Source organism: Brachycentrus maculatus, unplaced genomic scaffold (assembly GCF_059751285.1).
Source record: "Brachycentrus maculatus isolate JH-2025_06_01 unplaced genomic scaffold, ASM5975128v1 h1tg000004l, whole genome shotgun sequence".
Lineage (NCBI taxonomy): Eukaryota > Metazoa > Arthropoda > Insecta > Trichoptera > Brachycentridae > Brachycentrus > Brachycentrus maculatus.
Window position 1 is genome coordinate 1,598,269 of NW_028280759.1, and position 20,241 is coordinate 1,618,509.

General features: G+C 35.0%; 1 protein-coding gene across 1 annotated transcript; it reads left to right on the top strand.

The window, feature by feature from the left end:
- Positions 1–3,053: 3,053 nt before the first annotated feature.
- On the top strand, positions 3,054–18,455 carry CkIIalpha (casein kinase II subunit alpha). The gene is made up of 7 exons (XM_088275981.1): positions 3,054–3,237; positions 3,706–4,001; positions 12,292–12,479; positions 14,804–14,996; positions 15,646–15,875; positions 16,731–16,879; positions 16,962–18,455. Exons 2-7 carry the CDS (start codon positions 3,789–3,791, stop codon positions 17,048–17,050), a joined length of 1,062 nt encoding a protein of 353 aa, XP_088132107.1. The 5' UTR covers positions 3,054–3,237; positions 3,706–3,788; the 3' UTR covers positions 17,051–18,455.
- Positions 18,456–20,241: the final 1,786 nt, after the last annotated feature.

The window sequence follows — 20,241 nt, forward strand, 5'->3', positions numbered from 1 at the left end:
TTGTGATTTTAGTGCCCGAGATCTCGGCCTTAATATGGTCAAAATAATCACCAGCTCAAAACAATACACATAGATAATACGTAAGAAACGTCTTTGTTATAGCGGTTTACAAAAGAGACCTATTCATAAAAGTAAAATGCAATAGCCAAATGTCACACGTTAGTATTGATGAGCTATTACATGACTATCACGCATCACGCATATATTAAGGAAATAAATTTCAATTCTATTGAAATCGAAACCGTTCTTTCTTCGTGAGTAGACTAAATCAAATTACAAAAAACAGCTTATGTTTTGCTGGTAGAACAATTCAAGTAGAGCAAATATGTTTGGTATTACAGTGAGTGCTTCTTTGGAGTCAAGGCGTGATTTTTTATTAATCGGAAAATATACGAAATGGGTCGCGATTATCGGCTGTCCAAACTTAAAACACAGTAAGGCACATTTTTTTGTAGTACGTTTTTTTGCATTTTTGGACTAAGTAGATTCTACTTAGTCCAAAAATGCAAAAAAAAAACTACTACAAAAAAATGTCCCTTACTGTGTTTTGAGTTTGAACAGCCGTTATCTATCCTCATTCCGCCATGAATTTGAGCCATTTTGATTACAGATATCTCATTTGTTTGATATTTTCTTAGAAAACGACGAATTTTCATCGAATATTGTTTAGGAGTCGAAAACTTTTAAATCAATAAAAAATATTTTCACTAATATTTTCACAAGGACCAAGTGTCCATGTGACGTTTATTGAACGAACGAAATCATACAGTGCAAGTAGTTTACAGTTGATCGAAACTTTCCACATATTTTCGTTAAATGTAACGAAATGTGCTGCGTTACATTGATTTCAAGCACATGGGATAGTAAACAACGGTAATTTTCTAGAAAAAATATGTTTTTGACTTGTCGAAGATAGGAAAATGGGGGGTAAAAATTTACCTAATACGGACTTTTCACAAGGTCATATTTGTAAATACGAATACGTGTATTCCTAAGGTAGCTTACGTTCGTATTCACAAATAAGATGAACTTAAGAATTTATTCAAAAGGAAAAAAGTATTGAATTATAATATTCGCAGAAATTAATAATATTACTAGAAGCATTTCTTACATGAATAATTATTATCTATCGCTCCATCCCTTTGAATACAAACGCATTAAACTTTTCAATGACGCTAAAAAGTTTGGCGGCAAGCGGTTTCCAACCACGAATTTTCCCATGTTACCGTTTGTGCACCGTTAGCAAAGCTGCGTCGTTTAAAAACTTCGTGAAAGTTTTTTCTTCCTGTTTTAAACACGCGCAATCACGTGAAAAAATACGATGGTCTCAGTTTCTATTTTCACCGGGCTTTTGTTTTTGAGCGGAATTATTGTCGTGATGGTGGCCCTTGAAAACCATCACGGCCGCAACCAATCCGATGAAAATGTCACAACCATCGGTGAGTGTAATGGTGTAATTATGCCGTGCCTAAATTAATAATACAATAATGTCTAAAGTGTAATAAACTCCACGGTAATGCTTCCTGCTTTAAGAAGCCACGCCGATTAACGAATTCCTTGAGATCAAATTGATAATGATGAGCGTACAAATAAGTGAAGATTTTTAAAAATATCTATAAAAATACTGTTGAATACTGATTATACATTTCCATTGTTTTGTGACCAGATGTAATCGAGTAGGTACCTATATATTTACAAAAGAGTAGTTGGTTAAATGTTTTTTAATTTGATTAAATTAACCCATTATTTGAAAAAATACTCAACGCCTCAACAATTATACATATATAGATATGGTGTTTTACAACTTTTTTTTGTACATTTAAAAAAATATATTTTATAGGATTTGGATTGTGATATGACAGAATTATGTACGAACTTATTCTTTATCTACATGAAAAAACTGAGATTTTCTAAATTGTTGTTTACGGTACATCATCATATTTTGTTATTTTTTATTATTTAACATTTAAAAACAGTGAAATTCTTTTCGTCGGATCGAGTAATCGAGAAATAATAAAGAAAACGCGACAGATATAACTAAGTACATAGGTACTATTTCATGTTTGACAATGTCATTGAGAGTAAAGATCGAAACATAACACGGTTTCCGAATACGACTTCTGGTGTACAAAAATTCTGTACCACGGACTCATTTGTTTTTGTATGTTATTAACACTTTAGATTTGTGCTGCGGTGCTACGGGTGCTGCAGCGTCAAATGTGGATTCCGAATCAAAAACCGTATTCGCAAATCGTGCGTATGCTTCGGCCTTACATATTTGGTACCTACCGTACTTTCTTGATTGTTCGATGAAACAATGAAAAACGTCCATATTTAATGATTTTTAATAAAGTTGTCTTTTTTAGTTAACTTTAATAATGAAAGATACCTTATTATTAAAAAAAACTAAAAACAAATCACCACACAGGTAACTCAAAAAGTTAACCTGTTAACCAATCACTTATATTTTTTTTACTAGAGCATCCGCTTGTTTTGTGGACTGTGGATTTAACGATGTTCCCTTTTTCCATTTTTTGACATTATATTTAAATATATTTATTGTTTTTCTTTTTCAACATTTTTATTTTTGTCCGACGACTTTCTTTCCAAAAATTATAACTATAAATTGTGACGAGGAGTTTTTTTTTAATTACCTAACGTCCAAGTAACTTAATTTTACGAGAAAATTTAACTTAGAATGATTATTTTTTAAGTTTTAAAAGAGTATTATCACTAAGAAAAAATATCGGATTTAACGTACCTACTTTCTCCAAGTAAAAAAAAATATTTAAAAAAATATGTAATGTACCCAACATTTTATGTAAATATTTTTAATTTTAAAGAAAAAAAATGTTTTAAAAACGAAACATGATTTAAGTTATGCAATGTATTAAAAACAAATTCAAATTTAATTATACCAAAATATTAGAAAATTGATGACATTTGAAAGTTATTATGTTAAAATCGTGTGCTAGTTCTTCATCTTGCGGTGAGCGCTGGAACTACGTACTAAGAGTGGGCTAAAATGTGCCGTGTACAAAAAGTTCGCATCTAGTTTTCCGTGGCGGGATGTGAGCGTCCATCTTGTATTTTATACGCTTAGAAGCCGGTTGACTTGTATATTTTAAAAATAATTTTTACTAAGGGCTGTGTCTAGATACCTTTTTTCTATTATCATTATTAGGTAGCTCGTTATCCAAATAAAGTATTCCAGGATTATAAGCCGAAATGTGCTAGGTATGTTAAACTTATTACCACCTTGACTGCGGCCACTCCGACAATTTGGCGAGTAATGGCGTGTGGTTTCTCTTACGACGTTCAAAATTTTATTTGAAACGATCGCGTGTGCGTATATTTTCCCCTGCAAATCCTCGCTTAACGTGCTAGTTATCAATTATAGCCTCGAAAACCTCGTTGGTCCTTAAAAATTTCAGTGCGAATTGAATCGACTCCAGACTTAACGCCCTTTCAAATTAACCACCCATTACCATTTCGCCTCGCGGCTGTCTGCAAGTTCGTAAATTGTCATTTTGTTATCGTTGTTTTCTTCCGTCGGGTCCCATTAAATGTAGCGATTCCTCGTAAATTCGGTTTTGTCGGGAAGACGGTGTCAAACGCGAAGACATGTGGCTCCGAATGATGTGTTGTGAAAAGTGATCACTTATTGGTTAGGGCTGATTTAAAATTAATTGATATTGGTTCCAGGTGCATTAACTAACACTTATGCAGCTGTTACAAAGAGCTTCGGTGCCAGTCGAGGTTGTGTGAGACACATCCGTCTCCAGGGAATGGCAATGGCATTGCCAAGTAGAGCACGAGTCTACTCGGAGGTTAATTCGCACAAATCGAGGGATTATTGGGACTATGAGAGTTATGTGGTGGACTGGGGGAACCAGGACGATTATCAGTTGGTCCGCAAGCTCGGGCGGGGGAAGTACAGCGAAGTGTTTGAAGCCGTTACCATCAAGAACGACGAAAAGTGTGTAGTTAAAATATTAAAAGTAAGTGAACCCTTATTCTTTATACTGATAGTTTCCTCTCCCCACTTGGCTATGCATCTTACTATTGTAGCCATTATGTAATGAAATAATTTCCTAATACTCATATATGTGAGATATCCCTTGTTTCTTGGTGAATTTCCCTTGACCATTCGTTACACGACTGGTGATCTTGGCAAAATTGAGATATAACTGATGGTGCATTTTGTACCATATTGTTTACTTTTCTCTAGTTACATTATGTCTTGAAATATTGAGATGCTCCTTCGGTAATCTCATTTGAACTTTAAACGGGTGTTACCAACACAAGTCAATGACTATTGAAATCCAATACAAATTTAAAAAGCATAGAAGTTTTTTGTGATTTTAAAAACAAATTTATTTACTAAATAAAATAAGAGTTAATTTGCGTCGAATACTTATCTTTTATTGTTTCTTCTGCGGCACAGAAAAAAGTTTTTCCTTCAATGATAAACTCGGAGAAAACGAGGATGTTTTTAACGAGTGACGTAAGCTGGTACTACCTATGGGCAAATTTAAATATCGCACATTCCCTTCTCATGATTTTTTTTATTGAAAACCACTTTGAGCCAAAAACATGCTTTTAACTCTTAAATAATCCCATTTTGCGTTTGGCACATTGTTTGTGCTAATGCTCTGTACCCAAGATTCAAATCTTAATTTCTCACGGCAGATTATTTAAATCCTACTGATTTTTAACTCAAAAACAGCTCATTCTTCATTCTATTCAAATTTTTATTAATGGTTCCCAAGCAAAACGTAGATATATTTTGACTGTTTATGACCCCTGTTGAGGCTAACATAACCCAATTCATTCACGTAACTATTCATAAGGATTATCCTTATGAATAGTTACGTGAAAGAATTGGGTTATGTTAGCCTCAACAGGGGTCGTAAACAGTCAAAATATATCTACGTTTTGCTTGAACCGTGTAACAGGTAGTAATTTGAGTATTTGTATTTAAGAGAGAGAAATTAACAGTAAAAATGTTTGCTTCAGTGGAGTTACATATAGATATGTCGGACGTGTTGTTGTCTTCTTCAAAGCTAAAAAAGATAATATATTATCTAAATGATTTGTAATTTACTTTCATATCTGTTTTTAATATTGTAATAATATTTTTTAAATTCTCAATTTCTTCAACAACCATGGTTCTTAAGAAAATGCGCATTAAAAATAATAAATAAAATTAAATAACAACTTATTAGAAGCATGTTAATCGGGTAAAGGTTCAGCACGGAAATTCCCGTTGTCGATCTGGATAGTTGGAAATTAATGTTATTGAAACAAATAGTTTATATCAAAATAGAAACAAAGTTAAAGTTGTCAACACTATGTAGTTATTACATTATTTTTTTCATTAATTAATTCGGCAATCACTTTGTGGGAAAAGCTATCCATTTTTAATTTAAATTTTACCATGTTCCCACTGATTAAAATAAGCAACAGTTTCTACCCCCTCTTCATCTTTCAACGTCCCTAGAGCACAACTCTAAAATTTATACTGTCTTCACATACATGTTCGATAATGATGTGGAATGCGTTAAAACATGTGTCACAATAGATTTTATAAAACAGTGGTATTTGCCAAGTAAAATTTGAATAAAAAAGCATGATTTTTTCTTTAGAATAGACCACCAGGAACTATAACATAATGTCATATCTTGATTTTAACGGTCTGTGATTCATGGAACTTTATCATGATATTCGTTACTGATATCTGTACTCAAGTATGAATTTTTAAAGTACATACTTTTTATATCTAGTCTTATTTACTCTATTACCAAAGTAAACGACTTCAAGTCACAAATGTAAGATGTATTATATTTGTATGTGATTACGTTTTCAAACTTGTTTAAATGTGTAAATATCTTGTATTGTTAACCTAAAAGTCATAATTCCAGGAAATAGGTACCCAATTAATTTGCAGAAAATGTACCACGTAATATTAGTAATCAATGTACAAGTGTATATAATACATTCATAAATCACTACTGAAGTGGAATAAATACATATAAAGAAAGATAGATAGTAATTTATCTTTCACTTAAATTTATCTGCCATACAATGCATTTATGTTTCTATAAAACGATTTGAATATTTTGAATACCTATTGATATTATGTCTGCTCCAAATGTAAGCAGACACATTTGAATTAATATAAAATAACCAATCCAACCTTTATTTGTTCACATAGCTTGTTAGAGATAGCTTGGACATGTCACCTTAACCGATGGTTATCAGTTAACCATGCATTAATACATTCTTTAGTCATATTGTATGTACTATGACATTGTGTGATTTTTGGTTAACTTCTCACCTGTGGTTTCTCCGCTTAATGCAAGATACAGTTGGCATATTCATCATCATCATCAGCCTGTGTCCGTCCACTGTTGAACGTAGGCCTCCCGCATGAGTCTCCATCTTCTTCGATCCTCCGCCTTTCGCATCCAGGTCACTCCCGCTATTCTTCTTATATCGTCAGTCCATCTTGTAGGGGGTCGGCCGATGCTTCGTTTGCCAGTTCTTGGGCGCCATTCCAATACTTTTCTTCCCCATCGACCGTCGTCTCTTCGACAGATATGTCCTGCCCATTGCCACTTGAGTGTGCCTATTCGTTGGGTAGCATCCACTACTTGAGTTCTTCTGCGTATTTCCTCGTTTCGGATTCTATCTTTTAGCGATACTCCGAGCATGGATCTCTCCATAGCACGCTGGGTGACTTTTATTTTATGAGTAAGACTTGCTGTTAGGTTCCACGTCTCTGCGCCGTAAGTTAATACAGGGAGGATGCATTGGTTAAATGCCTTAGTTTTTAGACATTGCGGAATTTTCGCTTTAAAAATGTACTTTAGTTTTCCAAATGCTGCCCATCCCAGTTGTATGCGCCTGTCGATTTCTTTTGAGAAGTTATTTCGCCCAAGTTGTATTACTTGTCCCAGATAGGTATAGTCGTTTACAACCTCTATTTGTGTTCCTCCAATGGAAATAGGGTCAAAGGTCTGGGAAATATGACTATTGATCATGGCTTTTGTTTTATCCATGTTCATTTTCAGACCAATTTTATTCGATACTTCATTAAGGTCGTAGAGCATGTCTTGAAGCTTGTCAGGTGATTCGGCTATTAGCACTATGTCATCTGCAAATCGGAGGTGAGAAATGTACTCTCCGTTAATATTTATTCCACGTTTCGTCCAGGACAGCAGTTTAAAGATATCTTCTAGGGCGTTTGTAAAGAGTTTTGGAGATATGACATCTCCTTGTCTAACACCTTTGTTTATAGATATATTGTTGGTGCTATCATGGAGCTGGACCATCATTGTTGCAGATTTGTATAGAGATTTTATTATCTCTATATACCGATAATCTATTTTGCAGCGTTGTAGTGAATCTAGTACTGCCCATGTCTCGATTGAGTCAAATGCCTTTTCATAGTCTACAAAGGCAAGGCAGAGTGGCTGATTATATTCTTCGGTTTTCTGTATGATCTGTCTTAGCGTGTGGATATGATCGATAGTACTAAAGCCTTTCCTAAATCCGGCTTGCTCTCGAGGTTGGAATTCATCAAATCGACCCGTAAGCCTATTTGTTAAAATTCTGGAGAATACTTTATATACATGGGAAAGAAGGGAAATGGGTCGGTAGTTTTTGAGTAGTGATTTATCCCCTTTTTTGTGGAACAATATCACAATACTCGTACTCCATGTCGCCGGGGTTTCTCCATGTTCTATTACCTTGTTGAATAGTTTTTTAAGCTCTTTCAACAGAGGGGTTCCTCCTACTTTCAGGAGCTCAGATGTAATTCCGTCTTCTCCAGGGGCTTTGTTGTTTTTAAGTTGTTTTAGGGCCGATTTAATTTCGAATATACTTATATCTGGGATGTCTTCAGACCAGTGCTTTGTGAGAGTAGCCCTCTTGTCGTCCGCAGCTCTGTCAATAGGACTTGGTATCGTAGATGAATACAATAACCCATAGAAATGTTCTATTTCCTTCAGTATATCATTAAGATTTGTTGTTATCTTCCCATCGTGTGTCTTTAGTTTGGAAAGTTGGGCCTGTCCTATAGAGGTGTGTCTGCTAAATGCATTTGACCCTCGGCCTTGTGCAACAATCTCCATGATATACTGTGTGTTTGAACGGCGAATGTCAAATCTCATGGATTTTTTCACTTTTTTGTTCAGGGTATTGTAGTCTTGGATGCTTCTGCTTTTACGACGTTCGTCCATGAGAGCTATCGTTTTGTCTGAGAGTTTTGACCCTTTTTTCTTTTTGCACTGCTTTATGACTTTTTTGGCAGTTTCTTTAATGCTATTAACGATTCTGTCGTTAAGTTTATTGACGTTGTCAGTGTCATCAATCTCTTCCAGTGCTGCGAATCGATTTTGTAGTTCAAGCTGAAAAATTTCCTCAAGCTTGCTCTGAACATTTAACGGACGTATAACTTTTTGTTTTATCAGCTTTTTCCTTTCTAGTTTGATGTCTAAGTGCACAGTACTTCGAACGAGACGGTGGTCACTTCCGGTACTAAAACATTGCATCGCTGAGACATCAGTGACTATGCTCTTCTTATTAGCCATAATAAAATCAATTTCGTTTTTTATGTTACCATCCGGGCTTCTCCAGGTCCATTTGCGTTTTGGTTTTTTCTTGAAAAATGTGTTCATGCAAAACATTTTGTTAGCATGTAGAAAGTTTACCAGCATCTGACCTCTGTTATTCCGGAGTCCGGTTCCAAATTGTCCTATAAATTTCTCGTTTCCACAGCACTTTCCAATCTTAGCATTAAAGTCTCCCATAACTATGCAGTAATGTGTCTTATTGTATTGTAGGGCTTTTTCGATATCTTCATAAAGAGCTTCTACTTCTTCGTCGGTATGGCTAGACGTTGGGGCATAAACTTGCACCACTCGTAAGGAGTATCGATTTGATAGCTTAAGCGTCAAGTATGATACTCGGGGGGATATACTATTAACTTCGGTGACGTTGTTGGCAATTTCCTTGTTGATAAGGAAACCAACTCCACCTTGAGAGGTTTGATCCCCTTCTCTATAGTAAAAAAGATGTCCTGAGTTGAGTTTAATCAGACCTTCTCCTTCTCTTCTGGTTTCGGCCAGCCCAACGATGCTCCATTTGATTCTATCTAGTTCCTCTTCCAGTTCTACGATTTTCTCATCTAGTCTCAATGTCCTTGTGTTGTAGGTAGCGATATATAGTTGTCTGTGGCAGCCTGCAGTAACCCAGTGATTCTTAGCACCCCCCGCCCCGCCGTTACCATGGCCGCTGCCGTGGCCAGGAATAGCGAAGCTGCTGGGAACTAGGGGCCGGATCTTTTGTTGTGTCTTTGTCATGAGGGGTAGATGGCTTAAAACGCCACGCTTGCCAGGCGGCTTGGCGAGTTTATGGCCGGTTTACACCGTGCCTAGTTGAAGCTGGGAGAGTTTTTTTGGTAACTCTCTCAGCCCTCCTTTCTCCCGTCAGTTCATCGCGTCACATCGCCAAAGGGGTTGGTTACCGCAATCTTGATGTGACATGACTATGTAGGGCTCACCACGTACAGGTGGGAGTGGAGTTGGTTGTGAGAGGCTATAAACTGCTGTTTTAATTGCAGTCGGTAGGTGCGCATCACTACCCAAGAACCCCATATTAGCGCAATGCATTTGTAATAGTTTTAAATATTGATGGGCAGTTTAAAAAGTTATTACATTGTGACATATTGTAAATTTAAAAAAATATGATGCCTGTAAATGTTAACACTAAACTCCCGAATCCTTTTAAGTGTGGTGACTTCCTGTCCATGAATATAAGACAATAATATGGTATCTCAAAATCTCAATTTATTACAAAAATGTATTTGAATAATGGAAGAAGTGTATATTTTTTGGCAAAGAAAAGTCATTATTGTTTCACAATGGTGTTTCTTAATGTAAAATATGAATGAATGGAAGAAGAATCTACTTCTTTTAGTAAAAATATAATTTGCCTGATATTATTTTTACATACACATTTCACACCTTCACAAAAAAAAAATGTATTTTTTTCTTCCTATGGGCCGGTAGAACTGATGCATGTTGTTTTCCTTCTTCATAAATACGCAAAAAACCATTAACTGGTATAGAACGCATCAGCAGACGTTCGACCCGGCACAATTTGCTCAATGCATACCTGAACAAATGTCTTCCAAATTAATACCTTTTAAAAATGGGTATCAAATTTAATCATTCATGGGAGTGGCAGATATTGATAACATAAGACTTGAATGAAATATTTTTATGCAACATTTACTCTAAATTTAAAGTTCCTAATCAAATGTATTGATACTGAGCGCTTACTTTAGATCCATTTTAGTAATTCGACAAGAGATAAAGCAAACAATATAGAATACATAGTCTTTCGAATCCCTAGTCATGTGTTGATTTTCTTTAGTCAAGAAATGTAATGTGAAATGTGAAATTTAGTTAAATGATATATCACGAGGGGGTTATGATATGAAATATTCATGTCATAACCCCCTCGTGATATAACCTCCCTCATGTTCGTAATCACATTTATCAAATGTGGGTTAGCTAAATATAGCTAATAAGTAAAATTCGTTTTTCGAGGAATATATGTAGGGCATATACAGTATTAAGGCAATATACAACTTTGTGTGTATTTGTGTGTGCTGGTTAAAATATTTAAATACTCGCGTACAAGAAGTAAACACGGTTAATAAAATAACATCCATTAACGTACAATTCAAATTTTGTCTTCTTTTTCTAAAGGAATACTGTGAATAATAGTCCTTTGACTTGTTAGTGATAGTCAATAGAAAATATTTATGTACCAAATATAATTATCTAATAAAACTTCTTCTTTTTCTAGATCTTAAGGATCTGTTTGTGCCTCCGCTTGTAGCTCTTGGGATGTTGACTCCCAGCTGTCTTTCTACCTTTTTGGAGGTCTGCCTTGGGGTCTGCGTCCTTCAGGGATTCCCTGAAGGGCGATACGTGGAAATCTGTCACCTGACATCTGACATTCTGTTTACATGATCATTCCAGTATCGCCTTTGTTGTCGTCCCCACCTCACGATATCCTCCGTCTTACACACAAAACTGTTGTCATTTTTTATTTATCAAATCTGCGTAGTTTCGTACAATGGTTTGTGAATATCTTCAATATTGTTAGGTTGTAACTCGCTTCTTTCAGGGTTTTGTTAATTTTTGGTCAAACAGTTTTTTTCAGTTATTTCAACTCTAGTCGCACATTTATACCTTATGCTTGTTACACTTTGTATATTAGTTTGTGGTGAACTAATCTGATTCCATAACGAAAGATATGTGCATAGAAAAATATGTTAATTTGCGATAATAGTGACAGAAGCACAGAACGAGTTTGTATGGTGATAGCGTGTTAGAGGAGCATAAGCTATTCTGCGTATAGAAAATTGTTTATTAATTAAATTTTTGTTTATTAATCCGCAATAAAAGTAATTGTAGTCACAGTTAGAGACTTTTTCACTATGCTGTTAGTTATTTTCTTCAGCTACCTGATATACTACACGTGATAATGGATTATTAAATTGTTAATATCTGGATTAGATATTGTGAGAATACTGGGAAAACGGTTACGTGAAAAACGATTTAAATGATTCGTCGTGACTAAATATGTTCTTCATTAACCATTTTGACTATCTCAAAATTACACAGATTTACTAGGTCACTTTTTGCAATATGCTCGCAGTATATTTCTTTATTTTGCTGCGTCCATACTTTGTTGTATAAAGTGCAACCTGCGAGCATTAGTGACGCAATATACCCAGTATAAATCAATATTCTCATTGTATTGGCTTCCTAAGAATGTTTTTAAAATGTGCATTTTACTTCTAGTGCACGGGTTTTATGTTGATACTGTAAAATATCTATTAGAACTAATTTCTTGTTTTGATTTGTTGTATGTTATTGGCAATTTAGACCTTGACACTCGGATGACATGTTTGTCGCATGAATTTATTGAATCTACGTGTAACTGTATTCTTCCAATCCCGTTTATTAATAATACATTTAGCCACATAATATGTACTCTGGCAAAATACGTATTGTTTTCTAGCCAGCGATCCGATTATTCAATAAATTGATGAATAATAAAATAATCTGCTTCATACTAAATGCAATAAATTATTCCTTACCAGTGTGTACCGCTTCATAATGGCGGAATTCTGAAAATTATTTAGCGATCATTGATTTATTTGACCTTTTTCGATTACAGTTGAAATATTTTATCATTTGCTTTCAGCCTGTGAAAAAGAAGAAAATTAAACGAGAAATAAAGATCTTAGAAAATTTACGAGGTGGCACTAATATAATCAGTCTTCAAGCCGTAGTCAAGGACCCCGTATCACGGACACCAGCCCTTATATTTGAACATGTAAACAATACTGACTTCAAGCAGCTCTATGTGACCTTATCAGATTTTGATATTAGGTGAGTATTGCATACATAGACTGTAACTAATTGTCAATTTTTCAATTCAAACCCTTATCCGCACCCCCAATGGTGCATAGGGCACTGCATTATATAAACACAGTGTTATCATGATCGTTAACACGAAGGAAAGGTGATCAGCCCTCCGCTTCAGGTACCAATCTGGGGTAGTATTGAATAAATATTAGAGTGAAAAAATCACTTATACTTATAACTAATTGTATGATACATTAAGGAAATGTCACGTAAAATGATAAGTGTTGTCTTGAATTGTGCATTTTAATATGCCATGGATGCTAATCAAGCATGTGACAATATTTTTACAACCTATATTTTTTTAAATATACTGAAAAAATATAGCTTACTGTAGAGAACAAATGTTCCACACGGAATATTTAGCTTTTCAGATATTTCATGGTTATTCAGATGCTGACAACATTAAGAGTCTGCAGTGTTATTTGCACTCACTGGTGCTTGAGACCATTTGGGTCGGCCTAGCTAATACGCTCCACAATGCGGTCATAAATACTTGCAAGGAAATACAAAAAAGATGTCATGATTACCCAGAAATATGCTCAAACGCATATCTAATCTTCAATTCTAGTTGAATATTGTTAATGTATCTTTATTTACAGTTATATCTTTTTTTGTATTTATAAAGACCTTTTTTTTTATTTTGCGAAAGGAAGTTTGGAATTTTGCTACCAGTGATTGGGTGATTTGTGTGATCACTTTTTCTATAACATTCTCAATCTGCCCATGAGTGAACGTCCAGTAGTGAAGGATATAAAGTGATCCTCACCATATGGAATACATATAGATATATTTTTGAATCTATAAATATGAATGATAGATTGGAAAAGCCTAGATTTTCATATTCCCTATTAAAAACTAATTACTCACTCAATAGTAATACATACTATGATTATTTCAAAAAATATATTTGTATGGACAACTCCGCATCATACACCCACTATGAGTTTGCTCACCTTTTAAGTATGGCCATCAATACCTAACATGTTTATATAAATACATACAGCTTGTTAATATTGTCCTTCAAATTTAATAGCTTGCATAATACATATTACAACTGTAGTTCTAAAATAGTTATGAACTGTCATCTATAAATATCCATTGATATCTATCCGTATGAGGAAAAGCTAATGCACATTGTTCCTCCTGTTAAAAGTGTCATTGTTATTTTCACAAAAAAATCCATACCATCTTGATTATCAATTTAATTGCTTAATACGGGAGAATTCAGTTACAGCAATCATTACATTTTTGCCTTATTATAACGATTTCACCTAATATCCTTCCAGATGCTGTGTCAAAACATTTCAACTGTGATAATATATAGAAAAAGATAGGAAAATTCATTATTCTTTTCATATTTTACACATTTAATGCTGGTTTTGGACTTTACTCATATCATACCGTTATATATTAATATTTAGTAACATTGAAATAGATAAGGGTTGTTTATTTTTTGAAATGCATTTTTAATTTCGCATACAAATCACTTGCGTTGACAATATTATAATTTTTTTTTTATAAATATTCTTTTATTATCAATATTAATCATTAAAATAACTTCCACGCTGGATATTTTTAAAGTAGATACTTTAAATAAGGATGCAATTTCTTTTACCACTATTGTCTGAGTTTTATATTTTTTATACAGTGTTGTTTGGTTAATGGCTATAGCTGTCATTTCCTAATTGAGAGACGGGAGTTTGACTGCTATAGCAGTTGTAATTGTGAATGTGTGAATGTGTGAATGTGTGAATGTGTGAATCTTTTAATAATGACTCAATCTCTCAAAACAGTCGATTTCACTTAAATTTTTGCAAACCTCATTATTTGTTAATTTATAATGTGACCCATATGTATATTTTATTGTACTTGAAACACTTTCATATTGGTAATATATTCCACAATTTCCTCATCTTAATAATTATCATTCTTCTTTCGTTGCGCAAGATTTCCTTGAATTTCTATTGCATGTAATCGCGGCATTGATAAACTTTTTTTCTCACATATGTTTTCTTTGAGATAACTTAAATTTCCCAATTTATCTTTATCCAAAACTTTAAAATAAAATAAACTTTTCTCTATTTTTACAAGGCAGATCAATTTGAATAAGTTTTGTATTTATTACAATACATGTGAAATTAGCTATAAAAAACATATGTTTAGACACAAATTTCTGACAGACATTTTAATGTCGTCCATCCATCAAGTCGGTCGGTGTCGGCGGATGAGAAAAACGTTAGTCTTGCGAGACATTTTTATTAGAAAACTTAAAATTTGTATGTTTTCAGATACTATTTATATGAGCTCCTGAAGGCTTTGGACTATTGCCACAGTATGGGCATCATGCACCGAGATGTGAAGCCACACAATGTCATGATAGACCATAAGAACAGGAAGCTCCGTCTCATCGACTGGGGACTTGCGGAATTTTACCATCCCGGACAGGAGTACAATGTTCGTGTCGCTTCTAGATATTTCAAGGTCAGTTGACACATTCTCCCTTACTCTCTAACTCTAGTTAAAGTAGCCCAAAACCTAAATTTTATATTATTAGTGTAATCTTTTTTTTTTAAATCTCCCTTCTTGGTTAATATGCCACTTCACCCCAAAGGTTAACAATCATCATGGGAATAATTATGTTTTCTGCATCCTTTTATAATAGTTACGTAGTAGAAACTTATTATCAAGATTATAAGCCAGGATATACGTTTACTTACCCTCAAAATATATTTAAAAAAATATATTGATGCTACTAATCGAATTCCAAAAGTAATTAAAACTATTATTATTTGAGACTTCTCGTCGAGAGTTAATCCGGGAATACAAAGACAGCTTGGAATTGCCCGCGTGTCCCACTTGATACTAAAGGTTTATAGTGACATAAATGTTAATAGTTTTATAACTATCCCCAGGGTGTTAAGGGCGTGGATTTTGACCACTGTTTGTACCGAAATTATCCGTCAAGCGGATCAATTTAGTTTACTTTTGCTTAACCTTACTTTGACTGTAGTAACCTTATGTAATGAACTATCAATATGAAATGATCTCAGTCCTATGGAATGCTTTGTATTGACAAAGTAGGATAGAGCGAGATAAGAAAGGGAAGATTTACATTGGTGGAGTATTGCAGGGTCCTGAGCTCCTCGTGGACTACCAGATGTACGACTACTCGCTGGACATGTGGTCGCTGGGTTGCATGCTGGCCAGTATGATATTCCGCAAGGAGCCTTTCTTCCACGGACATGACAACTATGATCAGCTCGTCCGCATTGCCAAAGTCCTCGGCACCGAGGAGCTGTTTGAGTACCTCGACAAGTACCACATAGAGCTAGATCCCAGGTTCAACGACATATTGGGAAGGTGAGTCACTCTCCGCCGTGTGAACAGACTCCCTCGGGAGTAGCGATTGATGTATTTTTTTTAAAGAGAAATATTTGTGTTTTTATTATTCACAAAAATACTTCAATTTTATACTATTTCTGTGAGCCTAAGTGGCTCATCATTAGAAATAGGTATCAAATTGTCGTAGAGTGGGTTCGAACTAAGAAACTCTGACTGTTATCCGCGACACTAGCCACAGAACCACAACCTGACACATTTTAGTTGGATAATGTGTTTTACAAATTCTGGTAAACAAAAAATAAATACATTTCCACCCGATGATTAATGAAAAATGCTTACTTTGCCACAAAAAATGCTTTTCTGCATCACTAAGTTGGTTTTTGTCCTATTGTTTTTAAGCACAAAAAACATTGAACATCATAATGTTGCAAAACTTTTTTTTTTCCCACATTTTAATAGTTTTGTGTTGCCGATCTTTCAACCAACGTATGCCTGCGAGCTGTTGCATTATAAATATATATCTATTTTAGTAAATCAAAACACATTTATTTTTTTGCAAATAACGTCAAATACCATAATTTTTGCCACAGTTTGGTAGTATTTTTGTGTAGAAATGTCAACTAGTAGAGTAATATTTATGTAAATCTTTTGCTAGTAAAAAAATATAATTTTATCGCTAGGTTTGTAAGAAGCATTTTTACTGCATTTTTTTCATTTGGTAATATTTTTGTGTGAATAATGGCACACTTGAAAATAAAAGTAAGATATTTTTTTGCCTTTATTTAATGTTGAACCATGGGTTGAAATGGTTAAATGTTCGGTCACACTGTATCGTGTCTGTGTTCCCTTTACTAATTACGATTGGCGTTGCAGACATTCTCGCAAGCGGTGGGAGCGCTTTGTGCACAGTGAGAACCAGCACCTGGTGACGCCCGAGTCGCTAGACTTCCTGGACCGCCTGCTGCGCTACGACCACTACGAGCGCTTCACGGCCCAAGAGGCCATGGAGCACCCGTACTTCTGTGAGTATGATTGTGTGTGGCCGTTTCGACCCGTGTCGGCCTGTGGGAGTGTGCGGTAGTGTAACTCTGCCCCCTGTTGCAGATCCCGTGGTGAAGGAGCTGGGGCGCATGGCCAGCAGCAACTCGCCGACCCCCAGTGCTATGCAAGGCCCGATCCCCGCAGCCGAGTGAGACAGCGCCCGTGTTGCGCCGTAGTGGGCCCGTGTACGGATATAGAGTCGCGCTAGGAAGAGACAATATAAATTAGAATTATTGATTTTCAAATAACATATGTTTATTATATAGAATCTTAAAAAGTGTTTCTGGCTAAAATTAAATATTTAAAAAGAAATCATTTCGGGTTAAATAAATATACGGTTTCTGTTAACGATTGATTGGTAACTTACTTTATGCGGTAACATTTTAGGTTTGGACATATTTTAGTGAGAAAGTACAGAGACGGAGTAGAAGCATACTTTCTCCCATCCGATTTGTGCACTTTAATGTTTTGCATTTATATCTTTAGTGTTGATATTGTAATTATTTGTAATATAACAACCCTTTCAACCAACGTATGCCTGCGAGCTGTTACGTTATAAATATATAATCCGTTAAAATTTTGTATTTATCTAGTAGAAACTGTAGATAAGGGGACGATAGAGTAAGTGCATAAATACAAAATTTTAGGATCAACATCGGTCATTACTTCCAACTACTCCCACCTCGTTCAGTGTTGTACAATGCTGCTGGACACATTGTCCGACTGCCGACTTGCTACAAGGCACCGCACCCACTCGACCCTGGACCGAGTGACTCGCGCTTGCGCTCCTTCATTTCTTTCCAAACTATTTTTGTAAGCCTTTCACATCGCAGCGATGATATGTAATTAATAATATAATACGATGAATTGACCAGTATAACAAATTGTTTCCAAATAGTGTTCCGACACGCGGTGTCGCCGCGTTGCCTCTGACCGGCACCGAGTAGGGGACGCGAGGTAATGTTCGCAATTGATGGGAGGAATATATTTTTCGAGTGATCAATAATACATGTGCTACGCGTTGCATCAATTGTACATTACCGTGTGATTAATTTAGATAGTTTTTTTTTGAAATCGTTACAAATGTTAAACGTCTGTTTAAGGTGAAATTGATTACAGCCCTCGTTGCAAAGTGCTCTCTGTCTGCCGGCCTCTTCGTGTTCATCCCACCCGACCCAGTCCCCGCTAATCTCCAGATATCGCCTCCCGACAGTCACACTCGGACGCTTGTTACATTCCCAAGAGTGAAGCGGTGCAGACAGAAAGCAGCTTGCGTACGGAATGATATATATATTGTTTCTTTACCTGGTATTGCTAAGTTATGCTCGGTGTACCGACGAGGGTACCGGGTATTGGGAGTCGCTACGCACTTGTCACTATATTTGTACGTGCGACGTAACCAAACAGAAAATTGTGCTAAACTTGTGTAATCCTCGCATTATTATTGTTATGAAGCAGCTTTCCTCCTGGACACATTTAATTTTAACCAAAATCTGAAACAATGCTTGTAACAACCATAAGAACCGATTTAAAGTTAAATAAACAGTTTTTCATGTACACAATTTGTAGTCAATTTTACATACAGTAGACTCTCCACTATCCAGGGTCCCGTTAACCAGTACTCTCTTCTGTCCAGGGTCCTTATTAACGAGGGTAGTAAAAATTTTGGATGCATTTTTTATTTTTGTTTAGCAAAGATTGTCCAGTATTTTTCCTTCCGTCTCAGGTAGTTGGGAGTCTACTGTATTATATTTACAAGATATCCCCACTATGTTTGAATATGCTACTTTTAAGATAGAGCCTAATAAAAGTAGCCTTTAGGTTCCTGAATATTCTCTTCATTTCATTTGGTGAATCCCTTTCAACAGCTTATCATGCTTATATGACCTGATGAATGTGGTTAGTGGAAATAAACAGCCATCTCCAAATGAATCATAATGTAAATGTCAAATATGAAAATTAGTCTACAACTTCAGAACTTCACACGCAGTAAAAGCCCCTCAATTCTAAATGATGGACCAAAATTTGAAATATGCTTATATCGAATTTTAAATTTAAACATTCGATCAAATAAAAAGATTATATTTTTTCTTATGCAAATTGATACGCAGCCATATTTTGAAAGTAATTAGTAGTTTAAAAAAAGCAATATCACAAAAGCAGTAAATGAAATAAGTCATTTAAAAATTTTAACGGGTTTTTTCAGTCCTTTCTCAGTAATTTTTTTTATTTTGAAATTCAGTCAAACATTTTTTTGAAATTACGGAATATAGAATGTTTTATATAAAAAATTATCAGAAGGGCCAAAATTTTATAATATTTTCGACTACATATGACTTTGACAAAATTTGAATTACCGAATTTTTACTGTATGCCCTTTATCCCTCATTGTGAGTGTGTGTCATCGCAAAGGATAACCCCACGAAAGACCATACAGATACCATAGAGATACAACTAGTAAGAAAGTACTATATGTGCTTTGCTGTGGGACAATGAGTATTCACGGCACTTTTGACAACCATGTCCTACTCATGGCATGAGACGCACATTATTTTGACCACTGTGTTAACATGTACAACACTAATTGCGGGGAAAAGCGCATTTGTGTAAAGAAGTGACTATTCATAATGTTATCGTCTATGTATGTAAACGCATATTAATATTTTTATGTGTTTCTTTTCTATGTTTTAAATATTTTTTAACCATAGACTACTTTCCATATTAGGTATTTATTTTATGAATCTGTCAATATGGTAAGTTTTGAGTAATGTAAAACTTGTTTTTATTTTGCAATAAAATGATTGTTTTTCATAATCTTAATAAGTGTAATATAAATACACGTTAATGACATATATTTTGGGTTTATCTGTGTAATATTATATCCCTTCGCCAATATTTCGGCGACCCTTGCACGGGCCTTCTTCAGGGTACAAAAAGTTGACCGGTTTAACAAAGAGATCCATACAAAAGGGAGATTAAGCGGATTCTCACCTCTGTATCCTGCCGTCATGTATTTATATTTTGTTACTGCTGAATTAAGAGCATGCGGCAGTATGGCTTGTGTTGAATTTATTTTTAAACTTGTTTTTAAGAAAATACATTCTTAACTTTAATTAAATTGGTTTATTTTTTTAATGTTATAAGTTCATCACACATTACATGACTTATCTTAAATTATTTATCATTAGTCCGCCTCCATAGTGTAATGGTCAGCACAATCGGCTACCAATCTGGAGGTCCCGGGTTTGATTCCCAGGGGGGGGGTCAAATAAATATAAGTGATTTTTCACTCTAATATTTATTCAATATTACCCTGGACCTGAAGCGGAGGGCTGATCACCTT